At 38.7% G+C, this 26,606-nt stretch overlaps 2 protein-coding genes across 3 annotated transcripts; both read left to right on the top strand.

Moving 5' to 3' along the window:
• Positions 1 to 411: 411 nt before the first annotated feature.
• Positions 412 to 6,845, top strand: pkia (cAMP-dependent protein kinase inhibitor alpha). 2 transcript variants are annotated; one of them, XM_028592764.1, is made up of 3 exons: positions 412 to 694; positions 1,216 to 1,406; positions 4,247 to 6,845. In XM_028592764.1, the coding sequence occupies exons 2-3, from the start codon at positions 1,244 to 1,246 to the stop codon at positions 4,318 to 4,320; spliced, it is 237 nt and encodes a 78-aa protein (XP_028448565.1). In that variant the 5' UTR covers positions 412 to 694; positions 1,216 to 1,243; the 3' UTR covers positions 4,321 to 6,845. The 2 variants fall into 2 exon arrangements, with proteins under 2 accessions (XP_028448565.1, XP_028448566.1); XM_028592765.1 differs by having other exon boundaries at positions 1,201 to 1,406.
• A 419-nt stretch (positions 6,846 to 7,264) lies between these two features.
• On the top strand, positions 7,265 to 26,579 carry lyn (LYN proto-oncogene, Src family tyrosine kinase). Its single transcript, XM_028592762.1, has 13 exons — positions 7,265 to 7,430; positions 12,791 to 12,927; positions 13,334 to 13,376; positions 14,524 to 14,629; positions 15,116 to 15,214; positions 15,498 to 15,601; positions 15,729 to 15,878; positions 16,513 to 16,665; positions 20,957 to 21,139; positions 21,483 to 21,559; positions 23,303 to 23,456; positions 24,037 to 24,168; positions 25,195 to 26,579. Exons 2-13 carry the CDS (start codon positions 12,796 to 12,798, stop codon positions 25,395 to 25,397), a joined length of 1,536 nt encoding a protein of 511 aa, XP_028448563.1. The 5' UTR covers positions 7,265 to 7,430; positions 12,791 to 12,795; the 3' UTR covers positions 25,398 to 26,579.
• The last annotated feature ends 27 nt before the right edge of the window (positions 26,580 to 26,606 follow it).

The following is a 26,606-nucleotide window of genomic DNA, read 5'->3' as shown; positions in this document are numbered from 1 at the left end:
TCGTTTGTTTTATAAATTTCCAATTATATTTCTCACCACTTAAAAAAAATGTACTCCATTGCAATTGCAAGAAATATTTGTGGAGATATATCTTGTTTCTTGTTGTTTTGATTTATGCCGTTATTGTTGAAGTCTCTTTACTGTACATGTGTATACTGTACTAGTATAATAGTGTAAGCAGCCTATTCATTACAAGTCCTTTTATGTTCATTATGTGTGCTGAACAGCCAACAACATCATCGATAGATAGATAAACTGATATTTTTTCACGTTTTTAGGATTTACGAGGTGATCACGAATGCAGCATAAACACTGGTGCTGCTCAGAGCTCTCTCCTCTCATCCTTTTGTGTCTCTTGTCCAATCCGCGCTTAGCTGCGGTTTGCTGGCTGCTGATTGGTCACGTAGGAGGAAGATGCGACTGCAATGAAGAATAGACTGGGGACTTTTCAAAGCGTCCTACTGATGTGATTAATATCGTTGAATGATTTCCATGCATTGGCTTGTCGCGTTATGTAATTTAAGGCCTTTGGATTATTAGCTAGGCCTACTGGAAGCGGGTCGGTTTCCGTATTTCTGTTTTGTTTTGTTGGATCGTTTGATGTGATGTCGGGCCCGTCGCGCTGCTTTGTAGCTGAAGTCACTCCCTAGAAATGTAGCTTGTGGTTACAACACTGGTAGAGCTATCACTGAAGGTAAGGGAATATTGAAACGGGACCTGGGCATAATGTTATGTCATGAGTTATTATGGTTATCTCATTTGACTTGTGTATAGTCCCGGCCGGTTGTAGCCTATAGGCTAACGTTACCTGCTTCTTGACTAGTGGGTTTTACTATGCACGGGCTGGTTAGCATGAGAGCTAACTACGTCAGACTGTAAATATACTATATAAATTAATGAAAAGCACAACTGTTCAGATTTAGGACATTCTGGTTAAAAACGGAAAAATGTGGTCCTATAAGGGCCTTCTTGTGTTAAGTCAATCAGGGGTGATAACAATAATTGAAGAGTGACATATTATAATACATGTGCATATGATGATGATGATGATGATGATGATGATGATGATAGGGGCTTTCAAGCAACTTTGCCCAACTTGACTGGTAGGCTAACACATAGCCTACAGTATACACACTGTGTGGAGAATGAGAAATAGCGCGTTCATTTGTGCACACACTCTGATAGAAGTCGAACCTCCAGCTGCTCTTCTTGTAGGTGTTGTTGTGCGAACGATGCACGAGCCATGTCTGATGTTGAGGCCACGTACGCAGACTTCATCGCCTCCGGCAGGACGGGACGCAGGAACGCCATGCACGACATCCTGCAGAGTCCCGCCGACCCCGAGGGACGAGGACTGCCCCTCACCCTGTCTCTGTCCCAGCTGCACATCAACGCAGGAGGGGGAGGTAAAACTTCTGCTACCACTACTCTACTGGAGCGTAATGTATTTTATTTATTTGATCCGTTCTTTGTCAGGGATGACATAGTTGCATTGCATAAGAGTTTGTTTGTTTTTTAATGCGTTTGATTGTTGCCTAATGGCTCCATACGGTTACATAATATGCCTTGCATGTTTAAAAAGCTGAACTGCCTTGTGGGACGTATAGTGACTTTTTATCAAATTTTTTAATTGTAATTCTTCATGTCAACCTAAACTTAAAGATCTGGATTTTGTTTTGTTCCTACGTTCTCATAACCACTACTCAGCATTTACAACCTTTATTAAGGTTTGACCGAAACCTCCACTTTAGCTTTGATGGTAATATATATATATATATATATATATATATATATATATATATATATATATATATATATATATTCTACAAGCAGCAGATAAAGCAAGGTTTCCTAGACACTTACTGTTCTTCACAAACATACCAAACTGGTTCTTTTGAGAGAATGGTAATCAAGATGAAGGCTGGTGTGTGTTTTACATCATCATTATCCTTCAGGGTTACTGTATGTAATGTCAGAAGGTTTTATGTTTCTCAACATCATCTTTACTCTCATGATTGCAATGTTTTCCACAAGGATGATTTTAGAAACAACTGTACTGGGTCTCTGTGTGCCCGGTGTGGAGGCCATTAAAGGACAATTCCAGCGTAAAATTAACCTAGGGGTTAATAACACATGTGTACCAAGTCGAATGTTCTCTGGAATATGTTTTCATGCTAATTGAATGCGTCTCTAGCTTTTAACAAGCTACTGCAAAACCGGTGATTAGCTGCTAATGCTAGCTTTCGGGGCAGATGGTAAATCATTATTTTCTACCACTAAAAAGGCTCAAAATAGCACCACACTTCAACGGTAGCATAATGAGGGTTGCTACATGCAAACCGAAGCATTGAGAACTTTGTAAGTGTACAGACAGTTTATTAAAAAGATAGTTTAGAAAGACAGTAGCGTTTGTGTTTACATTCAGCCGCCATCTTAGAAAACAGTCATGTGCAGTCGAATCACGAACGCTGTGTTTGAGCTACGTTACCGGTTACTGGTCGCATGGCGTTCGTGGTCGCGGTTCAGTCATTTTGACGCCACATTGTCGCGCGACAGGTCGGGAACGGCGACTGTAATAAGGCCTTAATGAAGGTGCTCTGCAGTCAGTGTTGTAATGTAACGAACTACAAATACTTAATTATTTATATTTCTGGAAACTTTTACTTTTACTTCACATTTACTACATTTTCCCCTACGCATCTTTGTTACTCGTTACTTGCAAGAAATGTTTTCGTACGTTGGAGTGAAAGATTCTTCCTCACAACATTTTTTTTTTCAGTTTCTGTTTTTGTCTTTGTTGATGTCAGGCTTTGAATTTGATGTTTAAAAATGATGTGGAAACCCTGAATATTATGCTTTACTATAAGGAAGCCACAATAAAGTTCATAATCAAGGTTTTTCTTAACTTTTACTTTTACTTCTTATAAGTACATTTAATTAATCAGAAAGTTACTTTTAACCACTGTGTTTAATCCAGCTACTAGCTAACGGTAACGTAGCGTCCCGTGCAGCGATTCTTCTGAAAAAAAAAAAGTCAGGCTCCGAAATGAGGCACCGAAATTCTCGTTCTTATTCTGTCTCGTTGCTACCGTTTACGTCGGAACCTATGCCCTATTGGCACCACGTTTCGGTACCCAACCCTAGCACTATTACAATTTGTGCAATATTAATCATTTGTAGGTAGACAGCGCAAACCATTTTGGCTAGCAAAACTTCCTTCGCAAGTGTTAGCTTGAGTGTTGTGCGATTCAGTGTGAAAATGAATGGAAACACCTTAAAATGTCTCAAATCTATTCGATATAGAAATTTGACCGCAAAACCGCACGTGACGCCATAACGCACAGGTTTCTATTCGCTTTAAAGCCGTTGAATGGAAGCACACTTTCACCGGCTTCATTTGCATGAACATGAATGTTTTTAGCAAACTTCAGATAATTCGATTGAAGTGGATGGAAACATGGCTATTGTCTTTTTATGTTTTTGCACTTATTGTTGACCTGTAACATCAGCGTGATTGATATTTGTGCAAGCACCTGGTGCTGTTGGGCAATTTACTTTTTTTATGGACATTTACGAAGCTGGCTGAGGCAACACGTTTGATATGGAAAAGCAGTTCTCCTCTGTGAGTGGACTTTGGTACGTTGTTGTTAAACTGCTCCCTGGATGGTAGGAAAAGGCACGAGTTAATGTAACAAAGTCTACAGCCATGCTAGCAGCTCTGTGAGTCTGTATTTAGGCACAGTGGTGCTTTGAGCTAAAAGCTAACAACAAAAAACATGCTCACATTGAGAAAATACTGATGTTCAGCTGGTAATATTTACTAGGTCCATGTCATTACTAGGTTCTTGTTGTGCAATAATGTGAGTGTGCAATACTGCTTATACAACTGTTTACAATTATTATTATTTAGTCTCTTTACCTATATTTATGTATTGTTTGTTTATCTTTAGAGAGATTGTTTTGCACAGTCCCTTGCTGCTGTAACATTGTGAATTTCTCCGCCGTGGGATTAATTAAGCATTATAAATCTTCCATCTTGAATTAGTTTTGCGGGTGTTTTGTCATAAACAAGAGTATCTGGCAAATTTGAAATCCCATCTGACATTGCTATCCCTAGAGCCACGCCACTGGCTTGGCTAAAAAGTAAAGGATGATTGGAACCCAGGAATATAGTCTGAAACATCCAAAAAACGCTGATATAATCTGTCCTGTAAATTGTCCTCCCTTTTTCTCCTTTTTTCTTCAGATGGAGACGACACTGATGACAGCCAGAGCTCTTCCTCCGCGGGCCACAGGGAGGTGGAGCAGAGGAACAGCTAACCTGCCACACACTCCTGCCAGTGGACAGAGAGCTGCAAGATGGAATCCAGCCGTCATTGGGATGAAGCCTTTGGTACAAAGTGGGCTGGTAGCCGGAGGGTAGCACCAACACTGCTGAGGTGCCTATAAGCAGGGCACTGACCCCCCCCCATAAATCCACTGTAGAGGCGCTGTGATCACCAAGCGCTCTCATGTCCCTGTGGCTCTGCTGTGCACTAGAATAACAGACTGTTGGCAAGGGTGTATTTCAGAGTTGGAGTAAACAGAGAGACAAATCGGTAGCTCATGTACAGCTGATTTTACTTCCAGTCTTAGTTTTAAACACAAAGGCTGAATGATTGGAATGAAAAGAGAAAGCTCCTATGTGAGTCTATGTGAATCTTGTAGTTGTGCAGGCAATTTGTAAGACCACTGAGACGTGCTGATGTAATGCAGTGGGACTAGCATGTTCGTAGTGATGCTGATAGAGATTATATTGCCAGTTAATGGCTTGTGCTTCCTTTAATTTGAATCTACTGTAGAGGGAATTGGACTACTCAGCTGTAGTAAAACTGGAAACTGGGAAACACCACGAACAAAAACACTGGGGCTTGGTTACTTTATTTGTTGAAGGGTGTGTTCACTGATTCTGTTTTGTATGATAGACAACACCCAATCATATGTGAAACTGGCCTGTACTGTAGAAAGCAGGTGACCCACAATACATGATAATACATTTACAATGAGTTTGGATGACATATTTCAATGGCTCAGTGGTTAACAAAGATGATGATAGTACTATCTTTTAAAATGTTGATCGTTTTTTTTTTTTTTTTTTTTTTTTACTTTTCTACTCATGCCATTATAATCACAACCGTAAAGGAATATATTGAAATTTTGAGAAATATGCTAATTTGCTTTCTTGCCCAGAGTTAGATGAGAAGATTAATGCCAATGTTATGTACTGTATGTACGCTAAATATGTAGCTTGAGTCAGCAGCAAGGTTAGCTTATCTTAACATAAAATGGGAAATCAGCTGGCTCTGTCTGAAGGAAACAGAATTCATCTACCAGCCCTTCTAAAGCTCATTAATTAACACCTTATGTCCTGTTTGTTTAATTTGCACAAAAACTCATATTATGCCAAACTATTTCTTGGCTGGGATCAGTTGCTAGGCAACCAGCGGAGACTCTGGGAAGTCGTTTTTACACTGAAGTTTTTGTACGGATTAAACAAATGAGATATAACATGTTAATTAGTGAGCTTTGTCACTATCCGATCCGTACTGGAAACCTGATTTGGTTTTAACCTATCCCTTGGCCAATGGGTTATCCTGACCCTAATCATTCAGTGGCAATTTCTAACCTTATGTTGCAATGTACTATACAACAGACCATTACTATGGATGCAGTTCTTATCATAGACTCCGGAGAACCATTTTTAAATCAATAAAATAATTTTGATAACCAGAATTCTCTGTCAAGTTATTGATTTCTTTAGTAAGTAACCCCCCTGTGCCACCCTGCGTAGAACAAATCAGGTTTCCGGTACGGATCAGGCAGTCACAGTCACAAGTGCTGCTAGACAGCACTATTTGTATTTATTTGTATTTTTTTTTTTTACTTAGCCAGGCTAGCTGTTTCCCCCTGTTACCAGTCTTTTAGGTTTAGCTAAGCTAAAAGCTGTAAAGGTATGGTATCAAAGTTTCTCTTGATTCCTTCTGACCTTTGAACTACGGTACTATTTCTTACTTCGTAATAGGTTTCCTGGTGTTTTTAAGGAGCATTTATTAGCCCACAAATTTGCCCACTGTGTTCCTCCTTTCTCTGTTTGGGTACATTTAAGTACTTTGGTTTCCTGGCAAAGTTGCTTCTTCTTATTTTAGAAAACAGGTGTCGATTTATGGCATACTGTAGGTGAGCTAGGTTAGCTTAGCTAGTTTGCTAAGCCAAGCTAAACAGCTGCTTGCTCCAGCTACATATTAAGCACACAGTACAGACATCTAACTCCCGGACAGTTAATAAGTGCATTTCCAAAAATGTCAAACTATTCCTTAAATGTAGATATGCAATACTCAGTGGAGCTTCCAGTAAGTGTAACTTGTTTGTGTAAGATGTTTTTATCTCTGACATTGAGCCTACACTACATTCCTGCTTTTTTGTGAAATAATGGATACATCTCATAATCATCATCTGTACAGACCATCATGCATGCACTGTTAAAACTGTCTGTTTTGTTTTTTCTCCCCACTATAATCTTACTGTAATACTGCAGCTTGACTGTCTCATTCTTATTCATAATGATGGTAATATGGAAATCAAAATTCTTTTTCTATTACTCATTCAATCAGGTTTTCAAGTTGTAAACTGCCATGTGACTGCACAGTAGTGACTCCCACCCGCTTCAACAACACTGTATAAACCCAGCTGTTCATAATTCAGCATGTAGAAATATAGCAGGTGCATGATTCTGCAAAATGTGTAGGTGTTTCTCTGATTGTCTATAACCACTTTTTCTACTCTGTGTCACAACAAAATAAATAACGCTTGACAGTCAAATGAAAAGTTTGTCTTGTTGTACTTCTGCAATTCGGCCAACAGGTAGCACTGTGGGAGAATTTACAAAAAATCAAACAGTAAAACATGCACTGAACTGCACATGCAAACTGTGGTAAATAATAAATTATGTATTATATTACTACATTTAAAATGATAAGGATAGGCCTGTTTGGTCGTGTCTTTTATGACTTATTGTATAACTCTTCTCTACTTCAACAAAAACAAATGTAGTGTTTCCTTATATAAAGTCCTAATCTAATCTGTCTGCTGTACCCCAGTGTGTGTGTGTGTGTGTGTGTGTTGCTGATTATGCAAATAATCATTAGACAATTGTAGCAGGAAGTTTCAGTAGGAAAAAAATCCCCCACCAGTTTCTCTGAGTTCCTCATTCTGTGTAACAGTCCATGTCAACTGGCAGATGCACTTGTCGAGCCAAATACCACCAGTCTGTCTGTCCGTCCACAAGTCTGTCAGTCAATCTGATGAGGAACACAGAGAAGAAATCTGAGGACTAAAAGACTAATTCACAGTGGACAAACTGTTTCTCTAACCAGGGATACATTCTGAGAAGGGTAAGCCCAAACGCATGTGAGGAGTGAATGACACCAGGCAGAGATGTGCATTAGGTGATTGTGTGCTATCAGTCTGTTACTGTCACATACTTACTTACACACAGACACACACACACACATTATAAGAGTTAAACATATGTGTAATTTGTGTTTAATTTCTGTTGTGTGACTAGACTAGGTTTAGCTGTGATTTTAATGTATCAATCCATTTCAGAAAGTTACTTTAAATAGAGTATTCTTAAGAGTCAAAGACTGTTTCATACTCAGTAAGGATGGTTTTATGGAACTTCAAATATTCTGATTAAAATAAAATGTCAGTTGTAAGAAAACACTGGTTTAGCCTTACTTGATGTAGGTTTAAGGTGGCAGTATGCATATGCCATCAGATTTTTCAATTACTTCAAATTCTGCAGTGGACTATGTCCTCTCCTTTCATTTCTTCACCACTCCAGCCTTTGGCTCTGTCCATTGCTGAAGGAGGAAGTTTATATGGTGGTCATAGCTGCTATGCTCTGCTGAGTATGTGTGTGTGTGTGTGTGTGTGTGTGTGTGTGTGTGTGTGTGTGTGTGTGTGTGTGTGTGTGCGCGCGCGTGCGTGCGCGCGTGCGTGCGTGCATGCATGCGTGTGTCAGCTCCTCAGCCCCTTGCTTTCCGGCTGTTTGCAGAATGTCAAGTTAACAATATAACAGAGGCAATGAACCACTAAAGGATATAACCAGTGACAAACTGCCAAATTGTTAGTTACAACACTTTTATATTCATTACAACACATATTCACACATGTAGGCTACTGTTATCTTGATTCATAAACCTCTTATTTAGTCAAGCTAACAACTGTGCACCAATTCTGGTTTAAGGTGTGCCCCTTTTATGTTTGCCAGTTGAGTTCATGGTGGTCAACCCCTGAACTGAATCTGAATATCTTTGGGAACAATAACTCAATACTCAATGCTCTAAACTGTATCATGAACTTAATTTCCTTTGAAATAAAAAGTACCATTTATGTGGTAGACAAGGGCATGTGTAAAGTTCTTCTATGCAAGAGGTTTTAATGCTTTTAGTATTGAATGTAGGCTACGTGGCTAGTATGTTGCTTGCAGCATCTCGGGATGGTAATATCAGTCAGTCCACCAATTCTGTCTAGATTGAACTATCTCAACCGACATTTAGCCCTATGTTCCCCTCAGGATGAATCCTACGTTTTTGTCATCTCCTTACTTTTCCGATAGCACGTGTCCAACTCATATTCGGCCGTTGTTGCCGTGCTACCGTTAGCATTTAGGTGAAAGCACTGCCTCAGAGAGCTGCTGGCATGACTGTACACTCTATGTTTCTCTTGTTCAAAAAAGTCACGACATATTCAGACTACCGGTAGTCTAGTTCTTTAGTTCTCTTGCCACCTGAATCTTTTCGAGGACTTTAAACATGTTTGTTTTGCATGCTATTACTCAAACCTGTATCGCAAACTTAATTTGCTTGGGCACAAAAGTACAATTGTGCGGTAGACAAGTAGAATTGTGGGTGGTTGGTTGTCCCTCTTTGTTGGTGATTCCACTTGACCTTTGACATGTTACCTACTTTATTTTCTGACTGGCCAGTCACTATTTATGGTAAGAGCCATTGTCTTCTTGTTAACTTCTGTTGTAGGTTTCCTGCCCACAGGACACGTGTGAACCTCCTGTCACTGTTTGTGTTCAGTCATGCAGTTCAGTTTCCTGGAGAATGAGCAGCAGTGTTGTTTTTATTCTTCTACTAAACAGCTGCCAACTTCTGCTGCTGTAATGCTTCATTTCCCCTGCATCGTATCAATGCCGTTTATCTAATCTAATTTTAGAGCTTCACCTTGTGGTTTAGTTAATGCTCCTATGGCCGTAACATCTCCTAACAGTTGTACCGTGATTCACATTAACATTCCAAACATCAATCCAGAGTATAATCACATATCGAGTATGTTATGTGTGTATCCGTATTATCAGTACAGTATGTGTGTGTGTGTGTGTGTCTCTTATCAATTACTGTATCATCCTTTTTATATATTCTGTCATAAATCTAGAGGGTATGGGAACCAGCAAATGTACATGGTGGAAGAGCGCATCCCATGCTCTGTTTAAATAGAAACATATATCATGACTGGTATTTCAAAACATTTTAATAATCAACCACGACAAGCACTTTATGTTATAGTAAAGTGAAATATTACAGCCAACTGGACTCAACTGGACTCTTGCATTTTAAACAAAACATCCGCAATTAAGTTGGTGATTCGCATACACCCACAAGTTGATAGAAGCTATTAGTTTAATATTCTGTCAGTTAGTTTAAACATTACCAAACACCAAAACACACAAAAAACAGCAAGCAGAAAAAGGAAAGAAGAACAAAGCAAAGCTCAAGGTAACATAAAACAGAAGGGATAAACAATAGGGAAGCATACACTCATTTTTTAACCAACAGCATATTGTACTAGATTATAAACTTGAATTTAACGAAGCTGGAACAGTAGTTAAATATTCTCCAACGGGTCCAAAGTTTAAATCAATGAGCAGGGTTTCTGCAGGATAGGAAGCACAAGCTTCTGCTGGATGTGAACAAAAATCTGTTGAGAGCATCCCTATAACATTTACTTATAGCCTAAACTTTATCTACTGTAATAAAAGCTACACTGCAAAAATGATGCATAAAACTAGTTTATAACTATGAACTTTGTGTGTGTGTGTGTGTGTGTGTGTGTGTGTGTGTGTGTGTGTGTGTGTGTGTGTGTGTGTGTGTGTGTGTGCTTCACTAAAATAATAATATGGCAGGTGACATTGGGATGTGCGCTAACATTTGTTATGTCTTCCTTTACTATGCCCTTTAAAAGTTACTGCACACTGGTAAGAGTCTCATGTCAAGACGAGCTGCCAGCGTGGCTAAAACACAGAAGGTACAAAAAATAAAAAATCCATTGTCAAAAAGGCTACTAGAGAGCATCACAGAGCTCAACCATTTTACATTATACTCACTATCCACAATTCCTCCTCTGAAATACCACCATTTGTCACACAGGATGCATCTCTAGAAGTTGAAATTTAAAAATATTTACTATTTACTGGTCATTTTTGTTGGTGCGAATGTCGTAATGTGTCAGTGTCTGTGGGCTTCCTGCTGGGTAGCAGGCAACAGCCCAACCCAACCTCAAACTACAATAGAAAACAATACAGGAAGTTGCAGCAATACGTCTTTTAATACACTGAATGGACGCGGTACAGGGAAGTAGCACTAAAATTTATTCTTAAGCTAACATGCTTATAAGGAAGTTTTCTATGTGCTCTGACTCTGTGAAGTGCTCTCTGTTAGAACCTACATCACACCGTTATATACTGCTCAATTGTGGTCTAATTATAAGAAAAAGAGTATGCAGAGGCTCAAGGCAGCATACAATGATGCAATGAGGTTGCTGCTCTGTGTCCCTAGGTGACATAGTGCCAGTCATTTGTTTGTGTCATTTTGTTTGTGCCAACCTGTGAGGCACTCTTAAGACAACATGTTTCGTTTTATGTGTCGCCTGGACAAGTCAGAGAACCACATTATTGAAGCCCTAGTCAGCCCTCTGAAAAGCTGCTATAGATACACTTCTAGGTTGAGACAGCACTGGTGTAATAGCCTGTATATCCTATAGGCTAAAATGCAATTTTTATGTATTCTTGTATCCCCTTTTTTTACTATTTATACTGTATGATGTGTGATATGGACCTGTGTCTGCAATACAGCTTCATTATTATTATTTTGCTCATACCGACCATTTGCAAGCAAAGAAACTCCAGAATTATACCCTTGTCACTGTGAAAACATTTAAGAAACAGCATTTAGGCCTAAAACAAACACAATAAAGACATAAAAACTGTTTACTGGAACCAAGACCAAGACCAATTAAACTCTTAATTTAGTTAACAACTCCTCTAAGATACATTCTGTGATTTTGTTACAGCATCCATAGGAGTTTCCTCCAAGATCACTGTTGATGTTTTGAAACTCAGCTGTGAACTATATTAGTAACTTTCAAAACACCATCATATTCTCATCTCCTCTGTAAAGACTCTGATTGCTGCCTGGATTATGATCACTGGCAATCTTTTCCAATCTAGGAAGTGTGACATCACAGGAGGTCAGGTAGAAGGCACCAAAGTCTGTGCTCTTGTTCCTGCCTTCAGTTCCATACTTAACGAACATACATGAAAGAGCTATTCCTCTCTGCTCAAAAACAAATAAGCCTATTTCCCAAAATGTCAGACTATTTCATTAAGGTGAAGATTCTTATTTTGCATCCTACTTTGTACTTTAATTCAGTCTTGGCTTTTCATTATTTCTGGGTTATGAAAACCTAGCCATAAAACATTAATTGTGTTTCACTTGCCACTAGTGGGTATTGTAGGAAAAGAAATGAAATATGACGGTGAACGTTTTGCAGGCAGGCGACGATCCCAGTTGACGTTGGGCCAGAGGCAGGGTGCACCCTGAACAGGTCGCCCATTAATCACAGAGCTGACACATAGAGAGGGGACAACCATTCACACCTACCGGCAATTTAGAGTCACCAATTTACCGGACATGCACGTTTTTTTGTGGACTGTGGGAGGAAGCCAGAGCACCCACAAAAATTCAATTTTCTTGAAATGCAAATTACTTGTTTTCCATGCGTTGGAAGTCACTTTTGATTCGATTTGCCACGCTCGGACTGCCACGCTCGGACTGCCACACTCGTCACGATCTATATCACAAAAGACCAGCTTGTTCATTTTTATGTATCTGTATTTTTGTGTTTTTTGGAAAAGGTGACATGCTTAGTATGGTCTATACACCATCACAGCTGTCAGTAGACAATGGACTGTATCTTACAGGCTTTATTCACTCCTCATTTGTTACACTTGATGATGAAAGGACTCATCAAGCAGGAGCAAAAAAAGACTCATTTGGCCTACAAACAAAGCTGTTAGGTGTTTTTGACCTCTGAATCATGAGGTGATTTGGGGCTTTTCTATAAAATACAAATCAGACTGTGATTTATACAGCATACGCAATGTCAGTGTGTTACGCAATGTCAATCAGTGTAATGGTCCTTTTCAGACAATTTCATTCATCATTTGAGTGTGTCCAACAAGTTGTACACCTGTTCTTGCTTGTTAGTTTCTAGGTGCATTTCCTCTTCGACTTTTTTTAAACACTGAGTGATGAAAAAGGAAAGAAATGAACATGTGTTATTTTTACTTGCAAGAGCCAAAAAGTCACAGGTGTTTGGTACCAAACAACAAGTGTTGTTTGCTTCAGCAGCTGTAAATGTTAAATGTGTAAAAACTCTTCCTTTTTTTTACTTCTTCCTGCAGGCAGTATGGGCTGTATGAAGTCCACGCTGAGCGAAGGTCTGAGCGGAGGAGTGGAGGGGAAGAGCAGCCAGCAGACTGTACGTACCGACCACACACACTATGTCAGAGACCCCACCTCCAATACAAAAGACAACACAGTAAGTGGTCAGACAAAAAAGGCAAAAACTGATTTTTCTTTAGTTATAGACCATAATACATTTCTGCTCCTTGTCTTGGTGCTGATTTGAACCCAAAGTGAAAATCAAACAACATTTTATGGTTTTAACATTAGTAATGTGGCCTGGTGAATTTAAATTTGAACAAATGGAGAATGTTGTGAAATTATTTATTTCTTAAGAGAGTATTTTAAGTCAGATACACCCATTCCCAATGATTCGTAAAAATACTGAGTCAGATATTTCCTAATGAACAGAACTTCCCTGTCTCACATGATTACTTCTAGCAGAAGGAAATGAACTGATTGTGAAAGTCTGTAGTCCAGAAGTGAAAATAATAGAAGTTAGATTGTTTCAGATCCTGAAAACTCTTGGTCTGTCTTTACAGAATAACTCCCTGTTACCTGGTCAGGTGTTCCAAAAGCTGGAAGGTAGGCCTATATATGCCACATTCCTACTTTCTTTCTGTTTGTTTCTTTCTCTCTTTCTTACTTTGTTTGTAAAAGTATGTTAAAAAAAAGCATAGGCTGAGGCTGTTCCAGAAGTAGACTGCATTTGTAGACTATGTTTCTACATTCTACATTTCTACCAACACGTTTATACGTTCTACATTTCTACAAACACATTACCACAATACTCATTATGAAACCTAGCAAAAGTCAATGTAGTAACATTGTAGCAAAGTCTCTCTTTAAGTTCTCATATTATGCTTTTTGGCTTTTTCCCTTTGCTTTATTGTATTATCATTTTTGTGCATGTAATAGGTTTACAAAGTGAGAAAGCCCAATGTCCACCCCAAAGGGAGTTACCATCTCCAACAGAAAACACTGTTCACAAACTGCTCCAAACAGCTCTATTGTAGTCCAGCCTTTACTTCCGTGACAAACGAGCTTCACTTTGTAACACACGTTATAATGCTTGCCTAGCTGCTAGTGTAGCACGCCCTCTTCTGACTGGCTAGTACTGTGCGTTTATGGACATCGGAAAAACATTTTTCCGAGTAAAAACGTCATCATTCATGTCACTTCCTGTGGGAATCAGAGTATGGAAACTCGGGCTGGATTTTGCTGACCGAGTTGGTGACGCGATGGTGATGGTGGCATGAACGCAGCATTAGTCCTTACCTAGGTAACAAAGATGGGAAAGAAGTGAGATGTCTCACTCTGTAGCAAAAACAGAGAGCTCAACACACAGGGTAAAAAGAGGAGCTGCAGCAATGTGCAGTACAACAAAAAATTAAGCCTTGTAAACCATTCTGGTACTACCTCTAAATACAATTATGAACCTGAAAATGAGAATAATATGAGGTCTTTAAAATTAAAAGAACATGTATTACTAACAACTGGTGGATAGTGAAGTAGTATTGTGGGTACCTTTTGAGTAAGACTAGCGCTATTCCAGATATAATTACTTATATGTTTGTGAACCAACTGAAACAGGAAGATGGCTCCTTGATAACCCCAGTGTTACATCTATAGTCACATTGTAATACATAGCTGAGGTTGCTCATGAATGGTGCTATGTATTTTATTGTACAGAATCTAACATGTCAATATATTTGTCTGTTTCCTCTCTTAGAGCAAAATGCAGTTTGTAAAATTGTGATCAGCATTTACCCGTATGAAGCTGCGCATCCTGATGACTTAGGATTCAAGAAAGGAGAAAAGATGAAAATCTTAGAAGAGTGAGTCTCTGATGTTGATGGTTGACTGACTCAACTTCAATAAATGTTATTCATCATTTATATACTTGCATCATGAAAGGCGAGAACCAAACATGAGTACAAACTACGAAACTGAGCACTGTTTCAAAAGTTCATACCATGAGAAGACTGTCAGAGTCGATACAGTTTACCATAACCTCTTCAACCACGATGGACCCAATGATCCATCCATCATTACAGACTCTTGCATCAGAAAAAAGTGTTCAAACTCACAGAGCTTACTTTAAATTCTGGTGAATATCCAACAGTTCAAATGAGCCCAAAATATTTCAGAAGAAGTACTCATTAAAGGATACTTAAGACTGAAGAATGCATATGTGATATTTTTATGTAAATGTTTTATTTTAAATCAGGGTTCAAGCAGCTCATCTAGCACTTTAGGCCACCTAGATACTGACAATGAAACAAAACTATAGTTGTGCTAAAATAGATTGATATTTCCTGCAGACATGGAGAATGGTGGAAAGCAAAGTCACTGACAACCAACAAAGAAGGATTCATTCCGTGCAATTATGTTGCCCAAGCTGACACCATGGAAACAGAAGAGTGAGTAACTGCATGTAAATAAATTACATTTTGCTTTTGAAAAATTATGTTTGATTTGACAAACATTTTGATTCATGCTGAAAATTTACATTTGCAACATGAATTGCAGAGTGAATCATATTGAAAGCTATTGTGCTTCACATATTTAATCAATACTGATCACAAAGGAGGATTTCCAAGCTTTGAGACCACTGTAAAAATGCGTAAAAAGAATGTCAATATAAATATAAGAAATATTTCCATTTTGAATCTGTGTATTCTGTGTATTTCCTGTTCATTGCAGGTGGTTTTTCAAGGACATCACGAGAAAGGATGCAGAAAGGGAGCTGTTGGCACCAGCAAACAAACCAGGCTCTTATCTTATCAGGGAAAGTGAAACATCAAAAGGTATGGAAAACAGCCTTGAGAGACATAGATACATTCACAAACATTCCTCACTTTTTAATGTATTGACTTCTTCCAGTTTCATTTTGAATCACTAGTCACTCTCTTTTGCTTGCTGATTTTTCCACAGGAAGTTACTCATTGTCCATCAGAGACATAGACGCCCAGGGAACAGATTCAGTCAAACACTATAAAATCAGGAAGCTGGATAATGGCGGCTTCTACATCTCTCCAAAAATCTCCTTTGGCAACATTAGCAGCATGATCAAACACTACCACAGTGAGTACAGCTCTGCAATGGAGGTGCTTAAAATCCTTTATTCAAAAACTGTCACCCTATCCCTCTAATATGGTACTGAGCCTTTACTCCGAAAAACGACCCCATAGGTTGTTTGTACAAGCAGCTTATTACAACCCATATTTACTTTATTGTGGCAGCGACGTCAAGTGGCTGAAGTAATTATGAGGGGAGCAAAGAAGCAAAGTCAAGGGACTTAGTATAAAGGGCAACAAAGTCTGCATAGCGAGGACATCTGGGTTATGGATGGGTCAAACAAACACTAGACTATAGTTACGTACGTAACTTGGTTACTATGTCATGTTCATAACTATCTCACATAATTACATAACAAACATACTTATTTTACTGCGACCGTTACATTAAGTTATTAGGACGTATTTATATCCTGTCACTAGGAGCGCTAATTTTGGAAACGCAACTGTAGATCCTATTAGAGGGTAGAAACAAACAACCTGTGGCCATTTGGCCTGGAGGACTTGTTGGGAGGTATGTTGATTTTGCTGTCTGTTATAAAATTTTTTATTTATTAGCACATGTTTTATTCATTAAGTTGACCACTAAAGCAAGGATACTGTACCTTAGTTCTCAGTGTCAGCGTGTGTGTACCTTCCAGACAAAGCGGATGGCCTGTGTCGTAAACTGGACCGTGCATGTGTAAAACCCAAAGCTCAGAAGCCGTGGGATAAAGATGCCTGGGAGATTTCCAAAGATTCTATTAAGATGGTGAAGAAACTTGGAGCAGGGCAGTTTGGAGAAGTCTGGATGGGTGAGTAAAGAGAAAATGATTTCTCTTAATTTATTGAATTGTGTTGACTAGGAACAGCTCTTATGCTGTGTTCACCCCGTGTAGGACACACAAATCCCCTGAAATGTCTGAGAACAAAAAATAGGAAGAGGACACAGAATCAAGCTTGGAGCTGGTTCATTTATAATAATAGAACCTTTAAATATCCCGCAAATGGTACCTTGACTTTTTGTGGTTGAGTAAATGGGAGTGTTTCTTGGTCAGTTTTGCGCATCTGAGGATTTATAGCATATACGACGACGTTTCATTCACGGATTGTTACGGTGCCGCCGGCAGGTGCGCCGGATGTCCCTCATCTTCCGCTTTCTTCGTGTTGGAATTCTAAACTCCGATTGATTTATGAGGACTATGGTTAACTGCTCCTCAGATCTAAATTGAGAAAGCTAGCTAGACCATCTGTCGAATCTGAGTTTTTCTTGCACGACCAAAACAACTTTTGAACATACACATGTTCCACCAAAACAAGATTCTTCCCGAGGCTATTTTGCAGAGGCACCGTGGCTCAGAAAGATGCCCCAAGATGATTGTGATTGGTTTAAAGAAATGGCAATAAACCAGAGCACTTTTTTCTCCTATCCAGAAATGTTGTGTGGTCTAGCCAGAGCCTCTTCCGCACCTAGAGGATTTCTAAGTCCTTTGTCTCATTTCTGTAAATTCGTTGTTGCAGAAGTCAACAGTACAGGGACATTCCATTTCCCCCTAATTGAAACAAAAACGACTTCCTTCTTTTGTTACCCAATAGGTGTATTTAGGTCAGAACTGACTGCTTTCTCAAAAAATATATTCAAATGTGTCCATTCACGCCTCCAAAGAGTGGGCGCATTCATGTGTGCATCAGTGTTTTATCATTTAAATAGGAAGGTAGGTTTGAGTCTGAAGGGAGATTTGCATCAGAAGATTAGGAATGGTGATGAGACACACACACACACACACCCACACACACACACACACACACACACACACACACACACACATGCTCACAGACAGTGGTGTGTAGAGAGGGCTAACAGAAGAACTGGGTTTTATTGCAGTTTTATGTGCAAACTTTGTTGTGGTCTGATACTCGCTAAAGGGATTAAAGACTGTCAGGTTTATTATTTGTTTAAAAAAAAACATATTTCTATGTTTTGCCTCGAAGCACTGCGGCTGCAATTCTTTGTAAGAAGAGGGAAGTATTAGCCTGGGAACCAGACGACTCTGCAGAGCTCATGTATCATTTGCTCTCATGCAAGGCATAAGACCATGACTGACAGATGAGCATCATGCTTGAATGTAGTTACCGAATTTAGTTACTGGACGTAGCTTGCATTCTACATCCAGCGCAACTCATCAGGCTCACAAAACTCAGATCAAATTGTCAAACTAGGTGGTTCCAATCAAGTACGAATCACGATTTTGTCACTGTATTGCCTATTTCTCGCCAAAAACAATTTTAGTGTACTCTTCAGCTGTAAGTTGAGGTTTGTGACCCGTGAAAAGGGAAAAGGCTAGTTTATGAATAGATCTTTGGTTCATGAACTTTTGCCAAAGCCATCAGTTGTGTCACCCTTCTGCAGCTGCTGTGTGAGAAGTGAAAAAGCCTGTGTGGGTCTGAGGGTTTTTTAAATTGATCTAATGGAACAAATAGCAGAAATAGCTTTTTAAAAAGGCAATTCACCGATTTTACACATCAAGATCAGTTTACTAGTCATGAAGAGTACTACCAGTGTGTAAACAGTTGTATAATCTGTGGTTCTAAAGGGAGCATTGCTATCATTAGCGCTCGTGGCTGACGATATGACGATATTAAGTTGCATTATGGGAAATGTAGGATCCACTGCTTTTGGAGCTTGGCTAACAGTCATGATATCTTGAGTTCTACCTCTTAAATTTTGATCAATCCTTTACCTTTATGGAAGTGCAATACTAAATTGCTGGAGTGTCCCTTTAAGTTGCTCAAACTAGCATAGACACATATTTGTCCATAACATTGTGCAATATTTCAGCTTCACTTTAACTAATTCTCAGATTATGTACACACACAATCATTTATTTTCTATGTTAGTGTCATGCATCACTGGTTGTGCTGTGTGATATTTTTCTCTCGACAGTAAATAGTGTTGCTTTCTGTGATTTTAATTTTTTCTCAAACTCTTATATATCTCACAAGTCTTATGTGAAATGGAGTAATAATCGGTCAATGCAATTTATACAGAATGTGTATCTTTCATCTGAAAACAGTCTACTGACTATATACAGTACAGGCCAATAGTTTGGACACACCTTCTCATTCAATGCGTTTTTTTTATTTATTTTCATGACTATTTACATTATAGATTCTCACTGAAGGCATCACAACTAGTATGAATGAACACATATGGAATTATGTACTTAACAAAAAAGTGTGAAATAACTGAAAACATGTCTTATATTTTAGATTCCTCAAAGTAGTCACCCTTTGCTTTTTTATTAATAAGGGAAAAACTTCCGCTAATTAACCCTGACAAAGCACACCTGTGAAGTGAAAACCATTTCAGGTGACTACCTCATGAAGCTCATTGAGAGAACACCAAGGGTTTGCAGAGTTATCAAAAAAAGCAAAGGGTGGCTACTTTGAAGAATCTAAAATATAAAACATGTTTTCAGTTATTTCACATTTTTTTGTTAAGTACATAATTCCATATGTGTTCATTCATAGTTTTGATGCCTTCAGTGAGAATCTACAATGTAAATAGTCATGAAAATAAAGAAACACATTGAATGAGAAAGTGTGTCCAAACTTTTGGCCTGTGCTGTATGTATATATATATATATATATATATATATATAATTTGTAAATGGTTTTACACATACGGGTTGAATAAAAAAACTGTTCAAAAGGTTATAGTAGAATAAGAAAAAAAACTTTCAGAGTCATAGTATGGAGTTAGAATCATGCCAAAACCTCACACACACAAAACGTGTTTTACTCACGCCCAACGATTCACAAACAAACTCAGTGTAGTTTGCAAATACAAAACATCATTCACAAACTAATGCATTTTGTTCTGCAAATAAGAAACCTACCTATCAAATAAATACAGTATGTTTTACACATAAAAAGAAACGTATTTCAATTCACTTCAATGACAAAAAATATCCAGCAAGTACAAACTAAAATCTTTCAAGTACAAAAAAAAATCTTTCAAGTACAAAAAAAAATCCTTCAAGTACAAAAAAAAAATCTTTCAAGTACAAAACAAATTCTACAAGTACAAAAAACTGTCACGTGACTCTTGGCACTAATGTCCTGTAATTTGCACTCCACAACAGCAGGTGGCGCTGTTAAGTCAATTTAAGCTTACCAGGACCATATATACACGCAGATTTTTTTAAACGTTATTACGGTTCATAACTTACTGGAACAAAGCTGAGCAACGTGTTGTTGCTGTGACAAAACCACTGATTAAATATATTTATATTGTAGCAATACTGGCGTTAAAGACCCGCTGATCGTTGTCTGATTCTCTGAAATGAATGCCGGCATTGCATTGTGGGAAATCGGCTTTGCATGCCCAGAGTTGGGCGCATGCAAAGCCAATTTGCTGTTGTGTAGTGCAAATTACAGGACATTTGTTAGTAAATTTACCTGCATTTGTGTGTGGATCTGAGGGCATTTGTGTGGGGATCAGCAAGGCGGAAAATTAGTGCCAAAAGTCACGTGGCAGTTTTTTGTACTTGTAGAATTTGTTTTGTACTTGTAGGATTTTTTTTTGACCTTGAAGGATTTTTTTTTCTTCGTACTTGTAGAATTTGTTTTGTACTTGAAGGATTTTCTTTTGTACTTGAAAGATTTTAGTTTGTACTTGCAGGATATTTTTTGTCATTGAAGAAATACGTTTCTTTTTATGTGTAAAACATACTGTATTTGTTTGATAGGTAGGTTTCTTATTTGCAGAACAAAATGCATTAATTTGTGAATGATGTTTTGTATTTGCAAACCACACTGAGTTTGTTTGTGAATCGTTGGGAGTAAAACACGTTTTTTTGTGTGTGTGTGTGTGTGTGTGTGTGTGTGTGTGTGTGTGTGTGTGTGTGTGTGTGTGTGTGTGTGTGAGGTTTTGACATGATTCTAACTCCATACAGAGCCTGTTTGAGATTGTTTACACTTAAAGACACTGATCACAAGCAGAAATGTAAAGCAGATGGTTTAATACTTTCACAGAAATGAATGAATATTCTCCATCACCCCAAATCTCTCTATCCCCCTCTTCCTTCACTTTCTGCGATACAGCTTACTACAACAACGCAACCACAGTGGCGGTGAAGACGCTGAAGCCAGGCACCATGACAGTCGAAGCCTTCATGGAAGAAGCCAACGTCATGAAGACTCTGCAGCACAACAGGCTGGTGCGGCTCTACGCTGTTGTCACCAAGACACCACCCATCTATATCATCACTGAGTTTATGGCAAATGGTAAAGAAACTTCAACTTTAACACATGTAGCTGATTTCCTCTTCCAGTATTTGGAGCAACTTCCAATGAGTGCAGCAGATTATTAGAAATTAAGCATCCAGAAATAAGAATTGCAAATGTCAGCAGCTTAGTATTGTGACATACAGTATTCATGTGCCCACACATTGATCCTCCTTGGACATAATTCACAGAGGAGGATTAGCAGGTTAGCAAAAGATAAAACATTTAAAAACATTTTGCACAGCTGATATGGAAACATGTATAAGTAAGTATGCAGCACACCACATACATGGACACAGACATACAAGACACTGACATGTTTCTTTTTGTGTCTTTTCTTTAGGGAGCCTACTAGACTTCTTAAAGAGCGATGCAGGATGCAAACTGCAATTACCCAAGCTCATCGACTTCTCAGCGCAGGTGATATGCACACTGACCACAATATGCTGACTTTTCTCACAGCTCCGCCATGGTTGTGAAAAATATATATATTGGCGCTTACCCACTGCTAGTACCAGCTCTACTCGGCTAGGCTCGACTCGGTGGCAGTGCCCCGTCCTTTTTCCATTGCAGATTTAGTACCTCGTGCGAGGCGAGCGTGGCTAGTCGTCATTACTGCGCAGCTGCAAACTGAGCTTGCCGACGTAGATGGGACGTGAGCAACGTGTCTGAAAGTCTTCTGGTAGCTGTGCCAAGAGAAATCTCAATCATTCCCAATCATGCAGAGACGGAGAGCGTAGGTATATGTAAGGAGATAACATAGGCACAGGCTAATTATTGCTAACTAAAATGCTAGTTAAGATTAGTAATTAAACTTAAACAGCTAATGTAAGTCGAAACTGCCTGCGAGCTTCTCCTGTGCTGTATGGTAATTTGTCTACTATGCGACAGAAAGTCACGTGGTTATGACACAATCGTTAGCCTATTTTTCGTGTTTCTTTAGAAATAAACAAAGGACAAATAGAGTCTTTAAATGCTTCAGATGTAAAGTTATTCGCTGTCAATGTGACGTCAAAATGAATGGCAGTCAATGGAATGCTAACGACAGGTGAGTGCTAGGTAGCATCAAAATGGGGCCATAGGAGGTACGCTTTGTAGAAGCTGGCTTACCCCCTTGGACCTAACGCGACACCAAGGGGGTAAGCGAGTATCCGGAAAGCGTACCTCCTATGGGGAGATTCATAGGCTAACAAGCCATCAGTTCCCACTAGCATTCCATTGACTGCAATTCATTTTGACGTCACTTTGACAGCGAATAACTTTACATCTGAAGAGTTTAAAGACTATTTGTCCATTGTTTATTTCTAAAGAAACACGGCAATGTATGAAAGGCTCCATTACCTCATACATCCCGTTATGGCTCCGTAGCAGCTGCTTTTGTAAAAAATAGGCTAACGATTGTGTCATAACCACACGATTTTCTGTTGCATAGCAGACGAATTACGAGTCGAGGCGAGTCGAGCAGGTACCATGTATGTCACTATTTCCATTGTGAAACTGAAAGGAGGAACCATAACCAAAATGCTGATAAAGTTTCCAATAATAAACAAATAATTAATGCATATTTACTGTGATTAAAATTGAGCACTTCCTTCGAGGAAATTATTTCTTTTGCTATAATCAGTAGCAAATGATGTCATTATTTGCAGGAAACCTTCTAGTATCAGGAAATTACAGACTTTCCAAATAAAGCTTTACTGTAATCTTCTTCCTTTTTTCCTTGAAAACTCAGCTCACACGGAAAAAGATGACTCTTGCTCTTTGTGTAACTTAAGGTTAAATGAAACAAAGAACAAAATCAAATGTAATGTCTTATTTCACTATTTCTTCTGAGCAACAGTCAAAACCGAAAATGTTCAGTTCACCGTGATATTAAACACAGGAAGGCAACAAAATCAGCACGTGAGACACCGAAACCAGCAATTGGCCACTCACACAATATCTTTTGAATCACAATCAACAACTATTTGTGTCAGCACCAGTTTGAACTGGATTTTTAGCTTGTTTATAGACCTGTCTGAATCGGTCTATAGAACTATGGTGGCACTTCACTAGCAATTAACAGTCTTTTTTCATTTTTTAGTCGTTCTCATCTGTTTGAAGGAAATTTGGTAATGACCATAGAGTGCCGTTCTTTTACACTATTTTTTTGTGCTGTTGCAGATAGCAGAGGGCATGGCGTACATAGAGAAGAAGAATTACATACACAGAGACCTGAGAGCAGCTAATGTCCTGGTGTCAGAGAGCCTGATCTGTAAAATAGCTGACTTTGGCCTGGCAAGAGTCATAGAGGATGACGAATACTCTGCCAGAGAGGGTAAGGTGTGTGTGTGTGTGTGTGTGTGTGTGTGTGCGTGTGCGTGCGTGTGTGTCTTTGTATGTTCCAGAATGTGTATGAGTCTTCATTGTTGTCTGCAAGATGGTTTTTTTTTACCCTAAAAAGTTATCTGACTTCCTCACTGGATACTTGTGACATATTCAAATAAAAATCCCCTTTTGAGGGCTTCAAGAAGAATTGACCACTTCTTCAACCGATGTTTTTTGTGACAAGCCAGACTTTTGGTTTCATTTACAGGTTGCTCCACTTTTTTAAGGCCAAATCGTGTGTGCACCCATACCGCAATTTCACACATTTCCTTTCATACTGACACCAGCCTAGGGCACATTACACAGTCTAATATACAACACTGCACAGAGAGATAGGTGGGAGAGAATGTGTGCCATAAGATGAAACCTGATTGATCACTGAACTGGAACCAGGAGACACTGAAACTCCAGTAATAGGAAAATTAAAAATAAATGCAAGTACATAGAATCTGAACCGTCCTTTACGTCTTGCATGGAGTGGGTGAGATGTGTGGGACTGTGTAGGAGTAACATGCGTGTGTCCTCCGCAGGAGCCAAATTCCCCATTAAGTGGACCGCTCCAGAGGCCATAAACTACGGATCCTTCACGATCAAGTCAGACATGTGGTCCTTTGGAGTTCTGATCTATGAGATTATAACCTACGGGAAAATCCCTTACCCAGGTACATGTTAAATATACTGTGTGTTATAGATATGTGTCTTTATTATTACCATTGGGAACTGTGTGTTGATACTCATAACATATTCATCCTATTTTGTTATACTTTGATTCTCTAGTGGTGACAATGTTGACCAACAGTACTATCAGCTGGAATAATACAAGTTTTATGATTCAATTTTGATAGAGGGTCCCTAGCTTCAGAATTGAGTAATAAAACTGGACCTTTCCTATAATATTGGCATTTTCCTAGAAAAATAAACTAATGATCAAATTGCCACAAACCAGTTGCCCAAATGAACCTGGGGCTTTTGTGGGCATCTGGAGTTTTTGGATCTTCGGCCCATGGGGTAGTTACCAGCTTTGTTTGATTGATAAGCATTACTAACCAAAGTGAAATAACATTGGGCTCTTAGTGTTATGCTGTTGTGAAGCTCTACTGCCCTCTGCTGGTGATTTTATACTCAAGATCAGAGATCTTCAACAGGGGGTCTGGGACCCCTTGGGGGTCCTCAGAGTAGCTGCAGGGGGGCCGCCAAATTATTGTTCAGTGGTTTAAAAAACAAAACAAAAAAAGTAAACTATAAAATATGTCTGAAAATATACATACACATGAATCTAACATATTATTAGTAAATATATATATTTTTGATGTGGCCTATAGATAAATTAGCCATCCACAGATACAGTTAAGCTTAACAATTTACTGTGCCACATTTTAACATTAAAACATGATGTATAAATACATGAATATATTTTAAAAGCGTATATTAGTATTGTATGCACCGTGAAAAGGTATGTGTAAAGGCTTTAGGCCACCCTACACGTTATTGTAGGTCCAGTTTAATATGCAACTCAATTTTATACGATATATGTCAGTTAAGGGGTCCTTGGCCTAAAAAACGTTGAAGACCCCTGCTCAAGATGATGACGATACTTTATGTGTGCGTACTGTCTATGCAGCATGTGTGTTGCCTCTCTCTAAACACTCCTGTATTCAAATCTTGACGTCTGTCTGTATTGTTCTCAGGTATGACTAAAGGAGAGGTGATCTCCTCGGTGCAGCGCGGCTACCGGATGCCTCAGCCCGACACCTGTCCTACTGAGGTCTACGAGATCATGATGTCCTGCTGGAAGAACAAACCTGAAGACAGGCCCACCTTTGAGTACGTGCAGAGTGTCCTGGATGACTTCTACACCGCCACAGAGGCACAATACCAGCAACAACCATAAAGAGGGACACTTTCAGCTGGACAAACAATCACATTCACTCCAGATTATGATTGGAGCTGAATTCAATGTTTTTATTTTTGTAATATTTTGTATATATGACACATTCTATATATCTTTAATATTTGCTTAATAACATGTGGTATGCAGGACCCATAACATTGTTTAATATCTCCTCTAACTGTATTCAGGGGAAAAGCAGGGATGGATTTTGCACAAAATTGATAAAAACAGAAGAAAAAAAATATAGAGAAAATGTATTATTTTCTTTTTACTTTTTGACACTAGAGTCTTGTGCGTAGGCATTTAAGTATTTGGACCAAATCAATTTCTATATGTGTTTTTGTACAAATTGAATGAACAAACAGCTGACATCATACAAAGAGTTTGCAAAGGCAGGATAAAAACAGGAGTGTCTTCATTTCTGTACAAACAGCTGCCTCATACAGTCTGGGTCTGTAAATAATGTGGCAAAATGGGAAAAGGGACATGCTGCATGTACATTAGGAATAGCACTTCTGGTCACCTTTTCACATTGAGCAAACATTTAGAGATCAGAGCTTTAATTTCAACATGATAACGTCTCATTTTATTGGTTTTTTTTTAAATGACTGAATTGTTCTTTGATCATGTCTTCACAAAACTAAGGTCCATCTCCTACTGTAGGCTGTAATTAGTGGTGGTCATGAGAAATATTTCAATTATTTAATAAGCTGCTCTACCAATGGGAATTGGGTTGCTCTTCCATTGACCAGTGAAGGATTGATCACCTTAAAGTCCACTTCATATTGAAGTGCTGTAGCTCTTGCTTTTTGTTTGTTTGTTTGTTTGTTTGTTTGTTTCAGAAAGCAAATGTGAATTCTGTTCTCTGTATCATTTCATCGTTTCAAATATGCTATTTTATAATCAAATGTGTAATATCTGATGGCTCTTGGTATTCCTGAGTAAAAATAACTTCAATTTAACTTTAAATGTACCCTGTAGCCTTGCCTATGGGCTACTTTGAACATTGAGCTGTACATTTTGTGTGGACTGAATGTGTGTGCAATAACATTGTATTCTGTGTTGGATGTCTTTGTATATTTAGCTCATAATCTAAAGGTTTAGCTGTCAGCAACTGTATGGCCTATTTCTCGCTTAAAATGTTTTCAGAAACACGTTTCAGTAAACTATCTTCATAAAATATGAGATTGTATTCCATGTTATTCACCC

This window comes from Perca flavescens, chromosome 12 (assembly GCF_004354835.1).
Source record: "Perca flavescens isolate YP-PL-M2 chromosome 12, PFLA_1.0, whole genome shotgun sequence".
Lineage (NCBI taxonomy): Eukaryota > Metazoa > Chordata > Actinopteri > Perciformes > Percidae > Perca > Perca flavescens.
This window is presented reverse-complemented; position numbering and strand designations above follow the sequence as displayed.